The following is a 25,125-nucleotide window of genomic DNA, read 5'->3' as shown; positions in this document are numbered from 1 at the left end:
GTCTGTTGCTTCTGCCAGTTTTGGCTCGCTGGCGCCCTCTGGCGTTGAGTTTGAAGATGTAGTTGCACTTGCTGGTGCTGGTTGCTGTTCCAGTTCCGGGCCTGGGACTGGAGATGCTGTGGCTGTTTCAGTGGTAGGCATGGAATCCGGGTTCACTACCTCTGTCTGGGTCTCTGGTAACACAGACGGGGCCTCTGTGGACGGTTCAGGAACAGGAATGGGTCTGGAAGCTTGCCTGGTTTGGCTACGTGTAACCATTCCCACTCTCTTGGCCCGCCTCACCTGGTTGGCCAAGTCTTCCCCCAGTAGCATGGGGATAGGATAATTGTCATAGACTGCAAAAGTCCACATTCCTGACCAGCCTTTGTACTGGACAGGCAGTTGAGCTGTAGGCAAGTCTACAGCTTGTGACATGAAGGGGTAAATTGTAACTTTGGCCTTTGGGTTGATGAATTTGGGGTCAACGAAGGATTGGTGGATAGCTGACACTTGTGCCCCCGTGCCTCTCCACGCAGTAACCTTCTTTCCGCCCACTCTCAAATTTTCCCTTCGCTCCAAGGGTATTTGAGAGGCATCCGGGCCTGGGGATCTTTGGTGTGATGGTGGTGTAATGAATTGCACTCGCATGGTGTTCTTGGGACACTTGGCCTTGATATGTCCCAGTTCATTACACTTAAAGCATCTTCCATCTGATGGGTCACTGGGCCGAGGTGAGTTACTGGAGACTGGTGAGGTTGAAGGGTAGGGTATCTGTGGCTTTACTTGGGTGGTATGTGGGGTCTTTGGCTGTCCTCGGTTGTAGGGTTTATGGTCTGTGTGCCCCCTGGGGTAATCGTTCCCCTTGACAGTAGCTTTCTTGCTTTCTGCCAGTTCCATCCATTTGGCTCCAATCTCCCCCGCCTCAGCGATATTCTTGGGGTTTCCATCTTGTATGTACCGTGTGATGTCTTCAGGAACACCATCCAAGAACTGCTTCATTTGTATGAGGAGGTTCAGTTCTTCCAAGGTTTGAATGTTGTTTCCTGTTAGCCAGGCCTCATAGTTTTTTGCAATGTAGTAGGCGTGTTTGGGAAATGACACCTCTGGTTTCCACTTTTGGGTTCTGAAGCGCCGACGGGCATGATCTGGGGTTATCCCCATCCTGTATCTGGCCTTGGTTAGAAAAAGTTTATAGTCATTCATTTGGTGCTTAGGCATTTCAGCTGCCACCTCTGCTAAAGGTCCACTGAGCTGTGACCTCAATTCTACCATGTACTGGTCTTCGGGAATGCTGTACCCAAGACAGGCTCTTTCAAAATTTTCCAAGAAGGCCTCGGTGTCATCACCTGCCTTGTAGGTGGGAAATTTCCTGTGCTGTGGAGCAATATTTGGCGCCGGGTTGTTAGGGTTGGCTGGCACATGCAGCCCAGCTTTTGCCAACTCCAGTTCATGTTTTCTCTGTTTTTCCTTCTCTTCATTCTCTTTTTGTTGTTTTTCCATTTCTTTTTGGTGTTTTTCCATTTCTCGGTGGTGGGCCAACTCTTCTTCTGCTTGTTTCCTTCGGTAGGCTCTCTCTTCTTCTTCTAGTTTTCTTTTGTGTGCTGCCTCTTGGGCTGCCTGTTCTCTTTGGAAGGCTGCCAGTTTCATGCTTTCTTCCTTTTCTTTCATCTCCATCTGTCGCCTGTGTTCAGCTTCTTTGATTTGTTCTTCGGCATCAATTTTTGCCTTAGAAGTCATGGTTCCTGTTTTCTTATGTTGGGGTGCCCTCCGGTGTTTATCTTCTGAACTGCAGGTTCTGTTGCCTCCTGAAGTCTGCCTAGCAACAGTGCTTTTTTCCTTTTCTCTCTCTAGCTAATGTTCAATGAAAGGAAACCAGAAAAACCACTTTATTTGCATGCATATAAGTGCCGGTACTTGCCTCCTAATGGGAGGGCTATTGCATGACAAAAGACCCTTAACATGCAAGCCACAAACTGCGAGAGAGAGCAGAAAAAAAAAATTCTCTCTGGTTCCCTTTTAAAACCAACTGTTTCTCTCTGCTAAAAAGCCCTTAGCAGAGAAAAGAAAAATATAATATTTCTACTGGATTCTGGGTTCTGTCTATCTCCCACCAGCTGCCACTCATGTAATAACCTTAGTCCCAGATTTGGACCTTAGCGTCCAAAATATGGGGGTTAGCATGAAAACCTCCAAGCTTAGCCACCAGCCTGGACCTGGTACCTGCTGCCACCACCCAAAAAATTAGAGTGTTTTGGGGCACTCTGGTCCCCCTGAAAAACCTTCCCTGGGGACCCCAAGACCCAAATCCCTTGAGTCTCACAACAAAGGGAAATAATCCTTTTTCCCTTCCCCCCTCCAGGTGCTCCTGGAGAGATACACAGACACAAGCTCTGTGAATCCAAACAGAGTGAATCTCCCTCTCTGTTCCCAATCCTGGAAACAAAAAGTACTTTCCTCTTCACCCAGAGGGAATGCAAAATCAGGCTAGCCACTTCAACACACACAGATCTCCCCTTGATTTCTTCCTCCCACCAATTCCCTGGTGAGTACAGACTCAATTTCCCTGAAGTAAAGAAAAACTCCAACAGGTCTTAAAAGAAAGCTTTATATAAAAAGAAAGAAAAATAAGTACAAATGTTTTCTCTGTATTAGATGATACAACACAGGGTCAATTGCTTAAAAGAATATTGAATAAACAGCCTTATTCAAAAAGAATACAAATCAAAGCACTCCAGCACTTATATTCATGCAAATACCAAAGAAAAGAAACCATATAACTTACTATCTGATCTCTTTGTCCTTACACTTGGAAACAGAAGACTAGAAATAGAAACTACTTCTCCAAAGCTCAGAGAAAGCAGGCAGACAGAAAACAAAGACAAAAACACTCAGTTCCCTCCACCCAAAGTTGAAAAAATCCGGTTTCCTGATTGGTCCTCTGGTCAGGTGCTTCAGGTGAAAGAGACATTAACCCTTAGCTATCTGTTTATGACAGCTCACTTGTAAGGCCTGGGGTTGCTCGGGGCCAGAGTAGACCAAAGCACTCAGGTACCCAGCATGCCAGGTGTAGAGCCACTCGAAGGCATTTGCCGTAGATGTACAGCTAGGTCTGGTAGGTGCTATCTCCACTGGGTTCTAATAAGCACTGAGCCCCATGGCTGAGTGAAAGGATATTTTACTAGGGCTGGTAAGAAAGGGCAGAGGTTGCACCCCCCTCAGCACAGAGGCTTAACCAGTTACATTTCAAAATGAGCAATAATGGGTTTTCTTTGGGACCTGGGGGCAGTTCAGTTGAGGGTCAGGGCTCTTCAGGGCCGGGGCCTGGGGGTTCCTCTCCAGTCCTGTCTCTATTCAAGGAAATAGAAGCTTGTGGGTTTCCAGGCCAGTGTCTCTCATTGGGCCCTTCTGCACTGGCTCCCTGTCCAGCTGCTGCTGCCCCATAAGCCCCCTGCAGAGCCCCACCCAGCCGTGTTTGATGTGCGAGGCTGTCAGGGCCGGCGCTTCCATTTAGGAGGCCTAGGGCGCCAGGATTATTCAGGGGCGGCATTTTGCTGAGGGGGCGGCAGGCAGCTCCAGTGGAGCTGCTGCAGTTGTGGCTGCAGAGGGTCTGCTGGTCCGCGGCTCCGGTGGAGCTGCCACAGTCATGCCTGCGGACGGTCGGCTGCTCCCGTGGCTCCGGTGGACCTCCTGCAGGCACCACTGTGGCAGCTTCACCGGAGCCACGGAGCAGCGGACCCTCCGCAGGCACAACTGCGGCAGCTCCACCGGGACCAGGGCGAAATTGCCATGCGCCTAGGGCGCTAAAACCCTTAGCGCCGGTCCTGGAGGCTGTGCACAGAGCCTGGGGATTCTGCTCTCCATCCATGTTCTCTGCAGCTCCTGGCTTGCCATGCAGCCACTGGCCCTGCCTCCCCTGAGATCCTATCCACTTGCTGGTTCAGGTCATTTCCCCTTACCTGTCCAGGAGACAGGGAAGTGCTGTGGAGAGGGGGCTGATGGGAGTTATGGTCCCCTACTTACCATCTCCATCACCTCTATATCTTCCTCAAGCAAAGGGAGGTTCTCTGACTCATGAGTGATGTCTCTCCCCATCAGCGAGGCAACAGTCATAACAAATCAGCTGGCATGTGTTACACTTTTATATTGCTATGCTGGAGGCTGGGTGAAACCTTGTTGTCACTGGTGCGTGTGACAGCTGCCTTTCCAAAAAGCAATTAAGCTCCTTGTGGCAAAAGATAGCTGAACCAATGGGAGCCACTCCCCACAACACAGGTAACATGTCAGGCGCTGAGCTAGGAGGGCAGAGAGGTTTCACAGGGGGGGCTGAATGCAAACGGAGGGCTGGGTAACCTTTTGGTGAGCTGCATGTGAGAAAACAGGGACAGTGGCAACATCACAGAAACACACAGAGAAAGCAGTAGAAAGCCAAAGACAGCTAGAGATGTTCTTGTCACGTGACCCTGAAAGAAAGCTGAGAGGGGGCTTTTTGGGCAGACTGCTGGCTGGAAAAACAGGCCTGCCTGGCTGAGCAAGGAAACTGTTTCCTAGTTGATTCCTACTGTGTTCAGAGAACCAGCACTTTGTGTGCATTCTTTATGCATAAACAGGATTACCCCAAAGAAATACCTTTTCCATCATCAATTTCTCCTCTTCCCAGAAACAACCCACAAGACCCTGCATGTTGACTAACCACTTGGGTCAAAAGGGGCAACGCTTTACAACTCCCGCTGCTGAGAACTGACATGGTTGTTAAAAACATAAGAATGGCCATACTGGGTCAGAGCAATGCTGGATCTAACCCAGAAACTATGGAAAACAGAGTCCTTGGCTTTGAGGTGCTCTTGTCTCATCTCTGCTGAACAAGCAGCAAAAATTACTGTGCTGTCTGTAATTTACAGGAATGTAAACTGAGCCTCCAGATTCCTTCCCCTGCTTCTACCCTCAAAACATGACTTAATGTGATGGTATCTGGATAGGGCCAAACTGTAGGGCGACAGAGCATGACTAATTGCCAAAGCACAGGGCAAATACATTTGTGGCATTTAGATATGGGTAGTTTACTCTGTGGAAACAGAAAGCCGTTCTTGAGAAGGCAGTGTGCCTGAGTGAAGAAGTGAAGAATCAGGAACCAGGAAGGCCCAGCTCCTCAAACCTGCTGAAGCACCTAACTCCCCTTTTATTTCAATGAGAATTGGGTGCCAAAATACCTTTGAGGATATGGGCCAAAGTTCCTTAGTAGTATCTGAAAATCTGACTCATTTTCTTGATTTTGAGTAGTTAACTTCTACATGATTTAGTCATCTCAGTTCAAACAGGGCCTCACTGAAAAACACATGTAGTGAACAATTTCTCTGGGTTAATACATGTCAAATTACAGCACCATTAGAAAGCAGCAGTGACAGAAAGGGGAACCAGTTCTGACGGGCCCCGGGACACGCCAGTCAATCACTGGAGTTTTCCTGTATTTTTCCCCCCTTGTCTCTTCTTCGTGTTTCCAAATCCACATGGAAATCAAGGATTATTTCCTGTGAATCGATTCTGAGTCGGATGGGCAAATCTTTTAGTGGTTTTACATGTCACCTTTTTGCTGTGTGGGGTCATTTGATTAGTGATGGTTGATTGGGCAAGTGTCTTTTACACACATGCTATGTGTTTCTATGAATGTGCTGTTTTAAAATTAGTTATTTTGATCTTAAAATTTCAGGGAACAATTTCTTCCCATCAGATTGCTAGGAAGCAGACCAGTTCTGACTGGTGCATTAAGAAATTGTACAAAGACATCACATCACTAGGGTTTTGTCATCTTTCCAAGCTAGTTTTTGGAGTCACAGAACTATCTAGAGTTCACAAATCCCATTTCCTTGTAACAGAACCATAGAAATCAGAAATGAAATAGACCGACTGCATGCAGTCTACTTCCTTGGCAATGCAGGAGTGAACCTCAAATACTCAGGCTTACTTCCATGTTCAATTCAGCTTTTTAAAACTCTCTAGCCTAATAAACAAGGCTAGCACAGGTGCTCTATGCCATTATGCCAAAGATAATATTTTCGCGTTGGAATTTCTTTTCCACTGCTTCTCAGCTCCCTCATTCACAACATTCAAGGCAATAGAATTTTCAGGCCCAATGCTCAGGTGGGTTCAAAATTAGTTAAAATCCGTTTCAGCCTCCTTAAATATTGGCAGGGTGTATTCTGAAAGGCTGCAGAACCTGTTGGTGCAGGATATTCTAGGATGGGACGGGCTTCCGCACAAAGAGATCAAGAGAGATTTCTATACACTCACTCCTCCACCGCCTCCCCCCGGCACCCACAGGAATTTGTTATTATTTTAAGAGCTGAGTGAAAGTCAGAATTTCTGATATGTCAACATTTATTTTTGTCTCAGATTAGGACAAAAAGTTGAAATTTTTAATGTTTTTGAGGAACCAAAATTCTGAAAATTTTCAATTCAGAAACATCCAGTGTTTCATTACAACTTTTTTGATTGAAAAGAAACAATCTGACCTTCCTAAAATGGAAATATTTAATTTTGGTTTATTGAACTGACCCAGAATACTTAGTTTTGAATCAGTTCAATATTAAATTGCATTTTTCCATAATGTCATATTGCCTTGTGGGAGTTGTAGTTCAGAAGTCACCTCCTCCCCCCCACACGCGGCCGTTACAACAAACCCCAGTATATTCATGCGAAAATGAAGGGTTCCTCCTGTTGCCCAGTCATCTAGGTCATCTCCAAGATCTACGGATGCAACTGACTTTTTTTAAACAGATACATTTTCAAACGTATTAAAAAGGCTAACAAATGCAGGTTGCATAGTCAAATAAGCCCCAAACTTGGAAAATTAAGGCTTCAAAGCCCCCTTGGATTTGCAGAGTTTTTGTAGACATCCATTTTTAAAAGAATCCACCATTTCAGCCACCATAAATAGAGCAAAAAATGCATTATATTTCACATACTGAAATTATCTTGATAGTCTAGACACTTACACACAATTTGCACAAACGTTTGAGGATTACTTTGCTATCCTCGATACTTTTAAAATGGATTTGACAACGCCATTTCATTTGTGTGTGCATGCCAACAACGTATGTTGTAATTGTTAAAACTTCTGACTTTCTTTATAACCTCCCCCAGGAAATTCACCCCTTTCCTCAGGCGATTTCTTCTGCTGAGATTGCTAGAGTACCTGGAAACAGTCCTGGAAGAACGGAGGAAAGAAACAGCATTTGGCCATTCCGTTTTGGCACAATAGCCCTGATTCAGCAAAAGACTTAAGCACATGCTTATCTCTCTCAGAAACTATACAAATCCAAAAAGGGTTTGAAGCCTTTATTTTTCCAAGGTTTGGGTACATCATTTCTTTAAGTCAACATATGCAACTCCTTGCTCAAGTGCTTTGCTGAACCAGGGCCTTGTGGCAGGAGGCTCACTTGTGGGTATTAAGGTTTTAAAATATCTCCTCTTAACTGTCACCAAAACTAAATTTGCTGTCAAATGCATGCATGGGTTCTTTCCCAGTATAGTGCACTACTGCTTCTCTGGAATTACACACGCTCTTGCTGACTGTTTCAGCAATGAACAAACCACAACATTCCAAAGAGGTGGGTGGGAAAAGCCTTTTAAACAACAAAGTACCATTTAAAAAGATGGTAAGTATAGATCTTTCTATAAAAGTGTGTGTCCAATAGAGCCCTACACATTCCCAGTTTTCCTTGTAGCCTCCACTGAAATCCAAGGGTCATCCTTCCATTTGAAAGCTTCCTAAGAAACACATCAGCAGTTGTATCTTTGCCTTCGTGATGGCTGCAATATTCTTGAGCCAGCTCATGTACCAATGAGGATTGGAAACCAAGGCCCGGAAAGATGGGATGTCCTGCAAAGCAATGCAGCCAAGCATCAGCAACAAACCACTTGGTGCTTTTACATATTAAACGGCTTCCCTCTAGATCAGTACTTCTCAAACTATCTGATGTGACAGACTGGCAGTTTTTTCTCCCAATGTGTCAGGGACCGGTACCATATTTGTGCCATATTGTCATCATTTTTGCATAGGCACATAGCACATCAGATCAGAAAAACTAACATTCTTCATTGTATTAATTGGAATGGGAGTGTGGCGTACATGCAGAAGTATTCCCATTTAAATACACTGAAGACTGACTGAAAGGCTGTGCATCTGGGCAGATAGTATAAAATGACTAGATCCAAGAAAATATTATTTGAACATTCGTAGTAATATTAATTTATATCAGAAACAATATAATGAATAAAATAAAAATTGGCAGACATTTTTTATTTTGTTTATTTATCAATATTATAATATGTGCTTCTGAAAACATATTTAATATTGTCAACTTATCGACTGATAATTATTCTTGGTGGAATTCTGGTGTGATTTTTAAATTATACTATTATTTCCCTCTTTCTTTCCTGGAAACTCGCTGCAGACCAGCAGCCAATGACTTGCAGACTGGCACCGGTCCACGGACCACCAGGTTGAGTAGCACTGCTCTAGATCATGGTATTAGACTTTAGGGCCTGGTTTTCGCAAGCGCACAAGCAATCAGACAGCACGTTTGAGCTTCCAATTAGTAGCTTGCATGTGCAAACACCTTGTATGTGCAAATTGGACATGCAGTTATGAAAGCTGGAGCTGCTGAAGCTTTTGATTATATGATGAGTTGACAAAAGTAGGTCAGGTGGATAGATATACCAAGGAAACAATAAGTCCTTCTTTCATTATATCCCTGGATCCATCCCTCTGCTTCTTACAGGCTTTGCAAGGTACCATATGAAAGGCCCGAATCAGTGCCTTGGAAGCCAATAGAAACCATTTTCCACGCAGCCAACTGACTTTAACTCTTCCCTTAAAAATCACTAATACTCTCTGCTGCTTCCGTTACCTTTAGTATAAATCTGACCATGGCTGAAACAGCGACACACAGGAGGCTGTGGCTGAAGCAGCTTTTACCTATTATTCTTCTCAGTAGTATTTAGGTATTTACTAGCAGCAAAGAGTCTTGTGGCACCTTATAGACTAACAGACGTACGGGAGCATGAGCTTTCGTGGGTGAATACCCACTTCGTCGGATAGGTATTTACTGTACGTACTCTGAGTACATTTCCCTTTGGTCACTCGCCCTCTCGCTCCCTCCGACCCTCCATGGTGGAATCTGGGTGGGTTTTGGCAGTTTCCTCCTCCGAACAAATCCTATTGTCCTTGTGTCCCCCCTTTTAAAGCCCATCTGTATGTAACATTCCAAATCTGCCCCTACAAGCCTTTGCCCAGAGGCAACTGGTTTTTGCTGCTAACAAGTGAGACATCTCAGTCTGACAGACAGCTGTCAGTTTTGCCCCCACGCTGACTAGATGACTCTGGTTGTTCAAATGCTGGATCCAAAGCAGCACAGTATTCGAGAGGAAGCTACCTGGGGAAGCCACAGTTTAGAGTTAGGAATTCCAGATCGGGAGTGCATTGGAAAGACTATGTAGGCCAGATATCTAGGGTTGGTTCTCCAGGCACAAGAGGTTGTGAAGCCATTGGGGAGAGCACCCATTAAAACTATAAAGAGTAAAAATACCCAGTCAGGTTACCGTGCAGTGGTGTGTTGCCATGGTCACTGGAAAGCTGAGACATGACGGGAAGAGCATGTCCATGAGATGCATACTCGTCCTGTGCGGAGTGTGCTGGCTACTCTCTCAGCTACTCAATGGAACTGCACAGGAAAGAGTTTCTTTTTCGCTGTGCTTGATGAAAGTGAAGAGAAAACCAGCTAGAGGACAAAAATCAGAAGGGAGCCACACGAATGTGTGTCAGACCCTTCAGTCTCCAGTGAAACTCTTACAGAATTATTTACACTACCCACCCACATGCAAGGGAGTCAAAGCTGATCTAGCTTACATGCAGAGAAGCCAGAAGCAGGTAAGAATGCGTAATTTAGAAGCAGCCCCGCCATCTTACAGCTTCTTGGTGTGCACCTCAGATCAGCTTTGATTCCCTTACACATGGGCAGAATAGCTAAGTATTAGGATCACATACCCAGGCCATTTTGGAGCTACTTTTCAATTCCAGCGTAGCCTACAAAGTGGTTTCTTGCGACCTTGCTTCTGTTGAGACTTTTATCCTGTATGGCATTAATGGTTTATTGTGCCAGGGTATCTAGTTCAGGTTGATTTAAATGAATGGCTTGTACTCTCTATATCCCCAGACTGTCCCCTATTCCACAGAGATTCTTTTGCCTTCAGCAGATGTAACGCCTTGTGACTTGGATTTCAGGGACATAATGGCTTGGAGAATGATGGCAGCAAAGGGTTTTATTGTTGAGAACTGAAGATTGGAAAAGACAGGGCAGGCGAACACCACCCCACATGCCATGCCCAGCTGCAACTATGTGAGAGGAGATGACAGAGTGTGCAAGGCATATGAAAAATTGGGACTGCGTGCTTCCATGGTGTGACACATGGCCAGAAAGGGTTACGCATCCTGCAGGATAAATGACCCAAATTCAATCTTTAGGGACATATTGGTAGATTGTGTTTTTGTGCATTTACATTTATATTGTTAGAGGTTAACAATGTAATCAAACAGTTCCTGTCTCTATTGTATTCATCTCTCCTTGAAATGTATAGCAAATCATCTGTGAATAGTGGAAAACAGGCAACTGCCTTATGTTAATCTCTGTAGCTAATTATCGGTGATGCTTAGGAAACAGTTTCCATGGTTGCCTATTGTTCACCTAAGGACTCTGAGCTGTCAAAAGACGACCTGGAACTGCATAAAGATGTCTTGGGTCCTGAACCTTTTTATCTCAGATCTGCTTGATGCTTCATGCAGGGGAAGCTTAAGTCATAAAACTATTCTCCAGTCCCATCGGGATCACCCTGAATATGAATATTGGACTATAATCAATGGACTAATTCTGAAAGAACTCTTTGCAACTACAAAGCTCACCACCTCTACTATGAATCTGATCTCAGAACTGTACTCATGTCCGTTTGTATATTTTAACCAATACTCTCTCCCCTTTCTTTTTCAATAAATTTTAGTTTAGTTAATAAGGATTGGCTGTAAGGGGCCATTTGGAAAAGATCTGACATATTTATTAACCTGAGAGGTAGTATGTCTGTTCCTTTGGCATTGGTAGAACTTTCTTATATGATGAACAAGATTTTCAGTAATCCTCATCATATTTGACTTGGGTGTCTGGGTGGAGGCCTGAGACTGGGTTGCTTTAAGGAAACTGTGTTGTTGGCTTCTGGGTGCCCAGTAAGATAGTACAGAAGCTGTTTTGTGCTGGCTTGGTAAATCTAAGTATTGAAATATCCACCAGCTTTGGGGATTGTTTGCCCAATTCTTTGCAGTTGATCCTAATTGAGTAACTTCAGTTAGGCTCCCTGGGACCCCAGTCACACATGGTATCAGAGAAGGGAAGGTGAAAGGTCAGGGATTCTAATTAGAATCCGGACAGGAAGCAAGTGCATTGCAGCCGGAGTGTGGAAGAGTGTGGGGCCCAGAAATAGCGGCCATACCAGCACTCTAGCCTTTCCCAGTGAGAGCACTAGAACGTCACCCAACTGCCAAGCACTTCAGTGGCTATCTGCAATCTCATGAGATAATTGCTACAAACTCATTTCTACATCACCACCACCCAGGGGATAGTCAGAAGCTGTCTTCAGTGATTCAAGAAAGAGGAATCACTCACCACATAATTTTAGCATGTTCTCTGTTGAAGGCACTTTTAAAGTAGTTTATGAATTGCTCCAGTTACTAGCTCTCTCTCAGAACATTTTTCTATTTAAAAGTAGAAGAGACCTGACAACTGTATTTAACTCTGTCAAGAAAATGCAGCTAGTCTAAAAAGCCAAGTAACAAGCTTATTCTCCAGCAAAGTTCGCTGTAGATTTCTCTTACTGGATTTCACCAGTTTTAAAAAAAGAATATGACTTATGAATTTCTCTTTGTGACAGGGAGAAATATAAATGGAACTGGTTCTCATTCTAGAATTGGAATAAATATGCCTATTTTTGTTTTTTTGAAAACCATTCAATTAAATTATGATTTGCTGTAGGAAGCAAAAAGAATGTGAAAGTCAGGGCTAGGTGCCTCCGTGGGGGTGTGCCAGGCATTTGTTGCCCCTTGCTGGAGCCCTGCCATCTTGGCCAACCCCACCCAAAGGTGTCCTTTTGGGGAAAAAGAGCAGTGAGTTTAGACTTCCAAGAGCGGCCTAGAGAGGCCAGCCAGGATCAGCTGTGGGTAGAACTCTGGGAGAATTGGTCTTCCAGCAGATAGAAGGGCTGGGAGGAGACAGAAGCGAATCAGGGCCCACCAGGCAAGGTCAAAAGGGCTGATGCAGCCAGGGGCGGCTCTAGGCATTTTGCCGCCCCAAGCACGGCAGGCAGGCTGCCTTCGGTGGCATGCCTGTGGGAGGTCCGCCGAAGCCGCGGGACCAGCGGACCCTCCGCAGGCAAGCCGCCGAAGGCAGCCTGCCTGCTGCCCTCGCGGCGACTGGCAGAGTGCCCCCCATGGCTTGCCGCCTCAAGCATGTGCTTGGTGTGCTGGGGCCTGGAGCCGCCCCTGGGTGCAGTTTCCTCCAAGTCACTTGGACTAAGTGAGCAGTTCTGGGTGAAGCAGGAACAGGAAGGCAACCAAAAAGCCCAGCTTGGTCGGGGCCTAGCTCTGAGTGCGCCTTTCTGAGTCAGCGAAAGGCCTGCCTGTTTACAGTGTGGAATGCAAAACCCAGGTGGTCTTGAGTTGAATACCAATCTGAATGCTGTAATGGGACAAAGAGCTAGCTTGCGAGATGCTCGGCTGGTGCAGGGGCCTCACCCCTTCTCCTCTGCAGGCTGCTCCTAAGAACTCAGATCTGAAGTCACACGAGAAGGGAACCAAATCCTTTTCCCCCAAAATATTTTTCCTTTATTTTTGCATAACGTTTGTATTTCCAGCTATACATAGAAAATGCTTAGAAAGATGTTACAAAATTGTGCAGAGTGGACCAGAGCGGTACAGAACTTCTCATGTTACATCATTTCACGTCCTCCTCTTCGTCCTCCTTAGCTGACATAGGCCCTTGTGCTTGGCACTGCAGTTGAACTGGTCCCGCAACAATCGGTGGCAGTGGCATCCTCATTTTCAGAATCTAAAAAACAAAACCGCCACATTAGAGTACAGACCCAGCGTGTAAGGAACAAATCTGTCTGCTGTGGGCATTTTAGGTGCCTTATGGAAGCAGAAGTCAATCACCCAAGAGAAGAATGACAACGTCCACTGTGGCATCCTGAAAGCTCTCTCAAATACCAGGATATTTTAAAGCTCCTGTATAGAGGGCCGTTCAAGCACATCTAAGCCGTTCAAGCCAAGCCAAGATTCAGAGTGCAACCTTTTCCCTAACTTCTATATCACAATGGCTGGGAGTGTTCCAATCCCTCAGGAGGTGGCGATGGGGAAAACCAGAGAATGTGTCCAGAACTGGTGTCAGTGGATGGAAGGAGAACACTAGATGGAGCTTTCTTATTGTACTAGGGAAGTGAAGGGGAATCTGGTAAGTGCCCCATGCTAAAATGGTTGTGTGTTCTGAGTTATCACCACAGAGATCTCTGTCAGCTCAAAGCAGCATGAACTGTGCCCCATACGTTATTGCAGCATGATTTGGAAATGGCGCATTTGCACTGGTGAGGCTACCCATGAACAAGGGGCTTCCTGCACCTGCAGTTTGGCAGCATTGTCTGAACTGGCCCTAGAGAAAAAAGGCCAAGTCCATGGCCCTACAAAAACCTGGACTGCAGAGAAAGGGATAAACCAGGATGGCAGAACACCAGGTCTGAACAGCATCCTACAGGCCCTCCTATCTTCACCAGTGCAAGAGGGCGGGTAGGATAAAATCGGTTCAGTAGGGCCCTGGGAACCAAGTTTACGGAGCTTTAAAAGGTCAGCTTCAAAACAAACTCAAATCATGCACCTCCAGGCGAGCACAGAGCAACACACAAGCAGAGACACCTTTTTCCCTCGTCGTGGTTCCACATATTCTGCATTCGCTACAGTCACAGATCATCCTTTTTTGGTAGCCCGCAGCGAAGTGCACTGAAGTCCTCCTGTCTACATCACAGAGGCATGCACAGTGGTTATCAGAGCTGCAAGCCCGTTTGGTTTATACAAGGCACAAAGTTTGCCAGGCTCTTTCAGTATAAAATAAGACTGATCACTCTCTCTAAGACCGTAGGCTCTTCAGAGCAAGTAAAAGATGAAGGAGAAGGGGGAAGGGTGTACCATACCAGCAGAGTGATTCTATTGATGTTTGGTACAGGTCTCGTTGGTTCCCATAGTGTTTTATATCAAATCCAATCTCTCCTTTCACCCTCTCATCACTTCAGCTGCTCTGACCTGCCTGCACATGTGTCACTAACCCACTCTGAAAGGTAGTAAAAGCTGCCTTGACTGAGATTGACAGTCATTCTTCCACCTGCTTCTGATCAATGTCAAATTCTGCCTGGACTTGGCTCCACCACAATACTTTAGAACCTGATCTCCTGGAACAGAAGGAGTTATTTATTGGCCTCTGCCCATGAAGCTGTTGACAAAACAAAGCTGATCAAGAAGTAGCCAGTGAGATAATTTCTCACACCAGACCTCATCTACACAGCCTCCAAAATTTCACAACTAAGTTCATCAGGAGTCAGTCTCAAGAGTCTAGGTTGGGAAGTTATTTTAGCTGCCTCAGATCCATTCAGAAGCAACACCACAGAAGCCCCAGAATGGCCAAGGCCCTTGTAGTTCTCGAGAGAGCCATACCACCCTGGCTTCCTAATTGCAGGCCAGAGCCCAGGTTAAAAAAAGTATATAAAAAAAATCTAATTAGAAATAAAAGATTCAATAAATAATAATAAAAAATACTAGAATCAAACACTCTAAGCACCATCCGGTCAGCCTTGTTTGTTCCTTTGTCAGCTCCCCAACCGCACAGCAAGATCCGCATCCCCTACTGACAATGAAAACATTTGTGTGTATTCACGACTGCCTCCTATGCAGAGAGATTTACTACACAATTCATCACACACGAACTACTCCAGCACCCAGCATCTTCTACAAATGGTACAATAAGTCTAGGATGGAAAAGGGAAGAAGGATGCAGGAAACCTTACAAGTTATTTAAGACTCCGCCGTGAACTATTTAGTTTGTGACCCCTACCTCAAGGCCAATCATTTCAGGAAAAATACCCAACTGACCTCAGTGGGCTGGAAATGATTCAGGAACTCCACAGGTTTTTGCCATATATATTAGGTCAAAAATGGCACCTGAACCCTGCTGGTCTAGACCTTGAACCTCTGCTTATTTTGAGAAAGAAAAATCACATTGGACTCAAAGCATTGAAAAACTGGGAAATCTGATTAGAACTTTTCATGGGTGACTTGCAAAGATGTTGGAAGGATGGTCACTATTCTATTCAAATACCACTTACGTACACGCGTTATTCGGGGGTTTCATTCCAAGTCTGTGGGGTTTTTTTTGTAGGTTTAATACATCCCATTGTTTTCTCCAGTGAGAATATGCACAGGAGAATCTTTACCTTGCCAAGACCAGGAAATTTAAATCTCCAGTTTGAAAACAATCAGCAATTCCACAAATCTGACCCCATGGGTCTCACGCTGAGCACCCAGAAAATGAGGAGCACACAGTAGCCACCTGTGAAGTTTGGTTTAAGTGACCTGCCCAGCATCACATAGGATCTTTGTGGCAGAGGCAGGGGCAGCTCTAGGGATTTTGCCACCCCAAACATGGCAGGCAGGCTGCCTTCGGTGGCTTGTCTGCGGGAGGTCCCCGGTCCCGTGAATTCAGAGGCAGCCTGCGGGAGGTCCCCAAAGCCACGGGACGAGCAGACCCTCCGCAGGCAAGCTGCCGGAGGCAGCCTGACTGCCACCCTTGTGGCGCCGGCAGAGCGCCCCCGTGGCTTGCCGCCCCAAGCACGCGCTTGGCGTGCTGGGGCCTGGAGCTGCCCCAGGCAGAGGCAGAAACCAGTTATCCAGGGCAGCATTCATATGCCTAAGCCACAAAAGACCATCCGTTCTCTTCCTGCAATCCTCTACCTCACTCCCTGCACAATTAAGAACCTCTAACCTCACTCCTGTTCCTGTTTTCTCTTTCGTTGTCTCCAGTACTCAGGTGTGGCCTGGGCCTAGTTGTTCCTCCCCATTAGTTGAGGGGACAGACCTTTAGACTTGGGCAGGGCTAGGCCTGCCTCTCCCAGTCTTGCAAATAGTACACAACTAACTTTTGCTACCAATGAAACAGGGGTCCTACAGCTGACAGCCTGATTCACTACACAGTCCTGACTCATTCTTAGAGCAGGTCCATCACGTGCCCTCAATGAGACAGGTGTCTTGTTGACCAAAATAGGATGTGACCCTGTAACGAAAGCCTGTTGTAATGCAAACACACAAGGGAACAGAGTTAAAATTGCACAGGCAGCTTAATTGTGGTATTTGCTAACTGGTGGGTGCTCGACTTTGCCACTTTTATGCTTTTAACTTTAAAAAAAAATGTTATCTCCTAAGCTTTTAAAAGCTTAAACATTGAAAAAAAAAAAAAAACCAAAAAACCAAAAGCAGACAAACAAACAAACAAACAGTTCTATCACAGGGATCCATCCTGGCCCTTCACATGGGACCTCAGCAGCGCTGGGCTCTTTAGTTCCATGGCACATTCTCTACCATAGGAACTAACAGAGTAACTGGTAGCAGCAGAAGGCTATTATCTTCTATGTTGTCCTGGCATGGCAGGGGGATAAGGGACACACTATGCCAATGAGATTCAGTGATACTTGCTAGACAGCAGAGGAATAGTGAGCCATAGGGATAATGGGTTCCCTCCCAGGTTCTGTAAGGGAGAAGCTCTAGTGGGCAAAGACACTTCTGCTTCTAACCCCACCTCCCCAGTTCATGACCCTGCCACCTGCCCTACTGGTATCTCCCCCAGCTGCTGCCCTGGGCCTCCCAATGGCTCCTGCTTCCCTAACTTGTATACTCTCCCATCCCTGCCTCCCACCGACATCTTCTGTCCTCTCTGCTCCTGCCCTGCACTCTCAACTCCTATCCCCTTTCCCTTGCTTCTCACTCCTTTGCAGTTGGGTCATTCGGCTTCCTCTTTCTTCTTGCTGTCTGGACACCAGCAGCAGGAGCACTGAGAGCATGGGAGAATGTCTCCCTGCTCTTAGTCATGGTGCCTGGCACCCCATTGCAGAAAAAGTCCTGCTCAGCCCCTGCAGCCCTGGATGGAGCATGCTCAGACACTCTGTGGGGGTGACACATGCAGGGTCTGGTCTTCAGGGAGGAGCTGTGCAAGGATGGAGCATGCTCAATGCAGATGCAGTCTTCCAAGAATTTAGTTGCCAAACTCCAACAAAACTCTACGGTGCACATGCAGGCAGATTTTTCAGAGGTTTATAATTTAGCCAGCTGTGGGTAGATTTTCATGGGAATGACAAATGGCACACTCCTGACACCAAGGGGAAGCACCCTGCAAATGGAGAGCCTCTGCTCCAAATGACGGAGACACTCGAGCTTCTCAATGGAAGTGTTGCAAGATTTCCTCCCCCTCCACCAATCTCCTTCTCTGGAATGGTTGAGCTGCTTTATCTGCAACTTTTAAAATACTTCAGTCTTTGGCACACACCCAGTATGGAAAATTTCAGCCTGACCGGTTTAAGTTTGGCAAAATTATAAGCAACTGAAACTAGCGTTCCATAATGGAAAACGTCAGGTAACCTTAACTATAGGCGGCACAGGTAATGACACTTACAATATCGATACAGATACACTCAGTTTCCTTTTCAAAGGCTTAATATAAAACACATGCAGCTAGCTAGAAACATTTGAGATAATACAGACATTCTCTTGATTTCCCCCACTAGTTATACTGAACTGTTGGGACAGCATTACGCTATCAGAGACAAAGAACGATTTTTGAGGAGCTACAAGTTGCAGGTACAAAGAGCATATCCAATGGTTGGTACCCACTGAGGATTCTTTTGACGTCCTTACAGCCTCTAAAAGCTGGGCACACACTAGATTCGGATCCCCTTGTTGACAATGAATAGTACCTAGCTTGATAAGCATTATTATTTATTCCACTGGAATGACTCAGAGCCAGATACTACTCAGCATGAGGAAAGACAGCAGAATTTAGCCCAAAGTTAGGAGCATGAAGGATCTCACCATGGTGACTGTCTGGATATCAAAATAAAGGATATTTTAATGAAACGGTCAAATTCCATCTCCACTACTCTGCACCCCTCTCACTAGTTAAGAACTGTCACTCAGAAATGTATATCACAAATCATTTTAAAAGCACCATTGTAAAGAGTACATTCAGGAAACAATACTGCTGTGTATGACTCACACTCAAATTCACTTCTTTTTTCAAAATTCAACACTATTTGTAAACACTGTATTACTGACTCTTAGACACATTATAGATGGCTGTATACATATATTCATGCAGCAACTACTTATTCTCTCGTGTGTGTTGTGGGTCTGGAAAAGAGACCCGGAGTAGCCAGAGAACTGCAATACATATTTTAAAAGTAAGAAAAATTCAACTCAAGAGAGTCTCGGCCCTAATGGCTGCCCAGCTCACATACACAGGGAAACTGAAAAATTGAAATAGATGTACCAAATGTCTGGTCCATAGTTACTTTCCTCCTCTCATCTCTGCAATGCAGTCTGTCTGAGTGAGAGAGTCTTGCAAGAGTGTGCATGGTGCACACAGTTAATACTTCAGGGCAGATTTTCACCAGTAGATGGTCACATCTACGTTATCACAGGCTGAGTTACAAGGGGAGCCTTGGCATTTCATGGGGGACATTCACTCAAATTCAAGTGTCTCTTCCCACCATCTGCCTAGCTCTAGCAGCCTAATGGCCCTCCACAGAGTTGCTGGCCTGGTGCTGCAGTTCACTTAAGACAACCAATTGGAATGTCCAGCTGGGTTTACTTCCCAGTCTATGTGCAATGGAGCACCAGAAAAATTGAGGCAAGAGATGGCAAACATGACTGTGCTATGCCTGTACCGACTCCTTCAGCTCCGTCTCACTTCCACTGTGGCATACCCTGGACAGTGGCTGTTACAGGCAGCAGCCAAGACCTGGGAAAGGCAGCATTTGCACCTTGAAAGGAACGGATGGCCTGGCTGGGGAGCTGGAGGCCATCTGTTAAGTGCAGTTAGAGAACAATCTGCTTCAAAGTTTTAGGAAAACACTAAGTTTGTCACACAGTTTTCAAGCACAAAATGTTTATTTTTCTTCTTTTCAATATATACAATCTCTTGGGGATTTTAGTGCCACTGACTCTGTCAGTATACAAGGGGTGGACTATACATCAGGCAATAGCAACAAACTGTAAGATCCAGTGCAAGCTGAAGGAGAAATGATGTGAGAACATATTTTCCATGTTTGCTCAGTAGCATACAGACATGAATCTAAAGGAATAAATTTAAGATACATGTTACAGAGAACAGAAATCTCCTACTACAGTAAGTATTTTGCCCAGGCAGAAGACTCTGCATAATTGTCTATAAAATTCAATTCTAACTTAATTGATGGAATAATATATTTAAAGGGTACAAACAAAATAATTTAGACAGTTAAAATGCTCAAAGTACAACAGAACTATACAATTCACAGCTTGGCAGCACAAGACATCTCCACCCTTCAGCAGGTAATATAAAATGTTGTTGCAGTAAAGAATCTAGAGCAGTGTGCCTTCAAATCTGACCATGTAATGTTTTGCTACCAGTGCCCATAATGATTTCCCTTAGTGTGTTCTAGTAAAATGAAACTTACCATCAGTAAATCAGTTTTAGTGGTTACCTTGTGCCTTTTGACTGAGAGGTGAAGATGCAGATTCTATGCACAGTAATGTGGACAAAAAGCAACTATCAAACAGAAGAGGTGTCCTAGCTACCTACAGTGCAAGCTTAATTAATATGGAAAAAAATAAATAAAAGATTCAAACAAACCATGGTCAAACACCAAAACCGAAGGATTCACTGTTCACACAGGAGAAAGGAAAAATAAGAGCTTCCCATTTAATTCCCTTTCAGTGTGAGTACTGTTAGCACTTCAGTGACAACAAATACCATTCCTAACCAATACTGCTGACAGAACTGAAGGGAGAGTACATGCAAGTACTATACTTACATACGTCTTACAGTAACCTGGAGATCGGTTCTCCTATAATCAAGATTTCAGTTAGATTGTTCAGTGATGAAACATGCATGGATTTGTAATTTAACTGAATTAAACAAGCCCACTGGGGGAAATAAAACAATCAATTTGCTGCTGAACTAAAAGAAAGAAGTATTTGCCTGCCTGCTCCCTGTAACAAAAATAAGTTGTCATCTGCAACAAATATATCAACAACGGCATAACGGAAGGAAATGAACAGCCCAAAGCTATTCCCTATACTTATGTACAACGTACCTTCATCGCTCTCGTAAATGCTTCTATTTTAAAATGCATATATTTCACTACTCATTGTACAAATGTAAATGGATTTAAATCAGCATCTCAGTCAAACCAATCTCACCTTGCAAACTTCTGAAAAGCCTTAAAAGTTTAAATTCAACCCACTAATTAAAATAAAAGCATTTACAGTAGAAAATGGAACAAAACTAATCAAGAGCGTCAATTGTAACCTTCAGTATTTTTGCAAATAAAAAAATAAAAATTGAAACTCACAAGCAGATTGTAAATAAAACACACCTTTCAAATATTTTTACATCTCTTTCCAGCTGGGACTGAAAAGCTTAAATTCAAGGCACTGTACTCCTGCAAGGGTTAATACAATTTTGTAACTTCAATTCAAGTATATTAACTTTAAAGATTGCAAGTGCAGAACACGGGAACACAAGAGAATAAAGTGTCTTTAGCAATGAAATTTAAGCAGATATTGCCATAACAAACTCACTCTCTTTTGTGAAAACATTTCACAGTGATTGCTTGATGCAGTGTATGGCTGTGTGTGTGCTATTAGGCCTGAACTGGGTGCCAGCAGTAGAACCATACCTCTTCAAACACATATGGCGTCTATAGGCTCAAAACACTCAGCATTCCAATTTTGAAATCATCATCTATCCATCCAAAGGCAACAAAGCTATGTTATTTTCATGTTAGGGCCAGGTGGATTGACAGCAGGCTGCTGCAGAGTCACTGGAAACATCTGCAAGCCAGTTTTGCCAAGAGCTGGAAACTGTGCAATGCTCTGAGCTCCTACAATTCCAGGTTGTGCTGTTGTGTCCGACCACTGTACTCCATAAACTGGCGTAGGGAAAACTCCTCCATATTGACAAAGAGGCATCACATAAGGTGTTACTGTGCCAGAAAGGGTAGTACCTGGCATAGGCACTGGCATGGCTGGCGAAACTCCAGGAGTTAATGCGGCTGACATAGGACAAGACACTGGAACAATGCACTTTTTCCCCACGCCCGTTCTTACTGAATTAACCTACAGAAAGACAAATAAAAAAGCAAAGCTATTAAGCTGATCTTCCCCTTACTGACCAATGCATTATATTTTCTGAACTATAAAAGTTGTGTAGAATTGGTCATTTTCAGCTCAGCGGTGGCAAGTGATTCAGCTCTTACGTTAGACTCACTCCCTCAAGTGGCAAAGGCTTTGAATGACAGGGTGCACACCAGCACACTCCACTGACCCTTTCTAACAGAACCCCCCTCTGAGCGAGACATAGATGGGAAAGGAATGCAAATAACAACTTTGCACCATGTTCCCTGGCCTCTCCACTATTAAACAGCTACCATTAGACTCTTCCAGTAGCCTCCGAAATAGTAAACTTTGCTATCTCTCAGCCCGTGCAAGAACCAGGTGGGCTCTATTCACCCTCTAACTCTAAGGACAGGGTCGGTTTGGGAAATAAATTAATTTTTGATGTGGGAAAAAATGCAGATGCCTGTATACATAATAGCTGTGTCAACTTCCTAGCCTAAAAGGGGCAGGCAGGCCAGGGTGTGCCACTGAACCAGCGGGAGAACTCAACACAAAGCCACAAAAGCAATTTTTTGTAAAGGCTGACCTGTAAGCTCCCCCAACTCCAGCTGGCACTTATGCCTGCCCGAGGAACAAAACCGGAGCCCAATGTCATGTTAAACTTCCTCAGTTCTCTAAAATCCCAGCACAACTTTTCAGAGGTGGGGTTTAGCCCTTAGCAGTTTACCCTCATTGCTCACTGAAACAACGGTATTTGGAGTTTGCATGGTGTGGTGACAGAAAGGGCTTTCTTTTCTGGGAATTATAAGATTAACAATAGAGCAAATATCACAGGAATGACTATGGTGCAAGACCATCTGGTCTCCTTATCGACTCGGTTAGTTTTAATTTCATATAACTTCCTGCAGTGTTTGCGCCAAATCAGCACCTATTCCTGAAACACAAATACCGGCATTCGTTTTAATTTGGAAATCTCAATATGGAACAGGTCAAATGGCTAAGATTGGCTCAAGTGGGGAATTTTTAAGGACAAAAAGCAAGTATGAGTAAGACAGAAGGGTGTGTGTGGGGTGGTGGGTTAGTTTTTTATATTTTATTTTATTTTGGAAGCATCAGGGATGTCATCGAGCGACTTTTTGCTTTTGGGGCTGGAACATCTAGCTGTAAAACAAAACCCTGATTTGTAACCAGTGCAGAAATATTTAATGGATTTCTGTTTGCTTAACTTCATCTCAAGTGAAGTTTGAGTCTGTGTGTTATCAATGTATTAAAATATATATGACACCCGTATGATGGGTTTTAAAATCAGCGATGCTGCAAACTTCTCCACTAAAAATAATGGCATGAACCAGGGTTCTTTTAACTTTTTTGATTCTTTTCCATTGTTAATTTTGTCAAAACTATTGGTATATTTTATAGCAGTCAGAATACAGCCAATTGAAAAGCAACAACAAAACAACATGAGCTGAGAATATATCTATAGGACAGGATGATTTTAAAAAAAATGTTATTTAAGCCCATATTTTAAGATACTAAAAATGGTGTTTTCAAGCAAACGAGATTGTTCTAAGTAACCGACAACAGATTTACTGCGTACATGCTTCACTCCAATTTAGAATTGATTATACTGCCCCAATAAGCAATAGACTATATAACATTACTGGAAGTCACTAAATGGCACTATTGAAGAGGGTTTTGCTACCTCTGTTTACCTGAATGCATAAGAATCAGAACTTGAAGAAATGTTTATTGTCAGCTGTGATAGTTCTTTTTAGATACTGAGAAGTATGGTTATACCTTGGTGTGTGTATGTTTCTTGCTCTCGCTCAGCTACATCACTCTTGATCACAGCTGCTTCTTATAGATTATACCCATAGAGGTGGACATAACATTATCTCGTTCCCAAAAAATAAACCTCACACATGCAGGCTATGTCTTGTAAAGTCATGACAGATTTCTGTTCACATTTCAAGGACTTCTCTACTGCTTAGGGCATCCTGCCAGAAAATGACCAAATGAACGCTTTATTAATTATGGCTATACTCCAGCTATTGCCTCTTTCTCCATGTATAGGAGGTTGACTGTCAAACTATTTTTCAGCAACCTTTTTGTGATTCTCCAGCTGAACCTCGAAAGAATATCTTCATCAATAATCCTCAAATGTTTTCAGCAGTACTCTTGCATCTCTCAGCATCTTCTGAGTGTGATGTCACAACCAACACCCCTGCCAGGGCCTTCAGAACCATGCCGTGGAGTGAAGTAGGTGATTCTAGTTTCAGTGAAGCCATGGACTTTCATTCTCTGTGCTCACTTAGTGCATAAAGTTCAAGGCAAAACCTGGCCAAATCTGAAATCCTTGTCCAAACACTGACCAGCAGCTTGAATATCTGTGTCATAAGGAAAGGTAGGGCTGTAAACAAGGTCAGCTGGGTATTTCATGCAGTGTGAGGATCAGCTGGGTATTTCATTAAATCTGTCTGAGGACCAGGCAGGTATTCCCACTGATGTCCACTTGAGGAATTTTGCCAGGCTCAAGACATAGCAAGGCACTGTTGGGGTTTTATCAGGTAAGCCACCCAGTGAACTGTAAACATACACCAATAGTTCCAAATAAGAGTTGGAGGACCCCATAACTTATCGTTCCAGTGTCAATTTCAGAGTTGGATTCACAGCTGAGATTGAATTATGTCACTATTTCCCCCCTCACCTCCTGAGATGGCCAACTCCATGCTGATAGAAGCCATTTTCAAATCATTAGATACTTGCTGGACCAGATGACCTTTCTGTTGGCTAATTTATTGTCAGCAAAGCTGGCTACATCCATTAGTGCCAGTTACTCATTTGGAAGGAAGTTCTGATGCAGGCTCATTTTTACCATGTCCTGATGACCCCTGGATATGCATTGCTCAGCAATGATGAGTGTGTGATGCTAAAACGGAAGGCACTGTGTAACTACAGGGAGTCTTTTTATTTGTAATAGCATTTCCTGATACGAGCATCTGTAACATACCTTGAAATACTTCTGGTTGGCATGGATCATATATTTTATACTGAAGTTGTCTTGGGAGGCATAGGATTATCAGATGCTGGTGTCCTGGTGCAAATGGTAAAAACACCAGAACTTTGTGTTTCATTCATTTGGTTAAGAAGTGTGAGAATGTAGGCGTGAGAACCATAACAGTCTTTGAAGAATATTCTGGAGTTTTGTCTCCTAGCTCATTGACAATGTTTCCAAAATAGCTAGGTTCTCTGGGATGAGAAAGAAGTAGAGCTGTGTCTTTACTTTCTGTCCGATTCCTATACACTCTACCATGACAAGTGGTCAGTGGTACAGAATCACATGGCTAATCCTATTCTGAATGGATTTTACATAATTCACAGTGTTTCCCTATTGGTTTCATTCCATGTTTCTTTCTGCTTTTTGTTCTAAACATTTTGTTTATTAAGTTAGTCTGGGTGTAACCATGCTGGATAAACAAACACATAGTTCTTACAATGAATGGTTCCACCAGATCCATTGCAAAATTGCATCTAAAGTCACATGTGATACAAATAAACTTCCTTGGCAGAGAAATTTAGAAAGAAGTGAATTATGCTAAACCGAATTAAGGTCACTTCAATTCTGAACAACAATGTCCACACAGGGG

General features: G+C 44.1%; 1 protein-coding gene across 9 annotated transcripts in view; it reads right to left on the bottom strand.

The window, feature by feature from the left end:
- Positions 1-6,989: 6,989 nt before the first annotated feature.
- Positions 6,990-25,125, bottom strand: part of WNK2 (WNK lysine deficient protein kinase 2) — a 192,673-nt gene continuing 174,537 nt past the window's right edge. For 6 of the 9 annotated variants that reach the window (XM_050959165.1, XM_050959166.1, XM_050959167.1 and 3 more), the window contains one exon: positions 19,279-21,478. In XM_050959165.1, coding sequence (XP_050815122.1) covers positions 21,128-21,478 — 351 coding nt within the window. In that variant the 3' untranslated portion in view covers positions 19,279-21,127. Of the gene's footprint in view, positions 7,856-12,674; positions 13,122-19,278; positions 21,479-25,125 lie in introns of those variants that run through there. The other 3 variants (XM_050959170.1, XM_050959171.1, XM_050959169.1) reach the window with 3 other exon arrangements.

Source organism: Gopherus flavomarginatus, chromosome 6, assembly GCF_025201925.1.
Source record: "Gopherus flavomarginatus isolate rGopFla2 chromosome 6, rGopFla2.mat.asm, whole genome shotgun sequence".
NCBI classification, from domain to species: Eukaryota; Metazoa; Chordata; order Testudines; family Testudinidae; genus Gopherus; species Gopherus flavomarginatus.
Note: the sequence above shows the minus strand (reverse complement) of the source record. Positions and strands in the feature narration are given on the sequence as shown.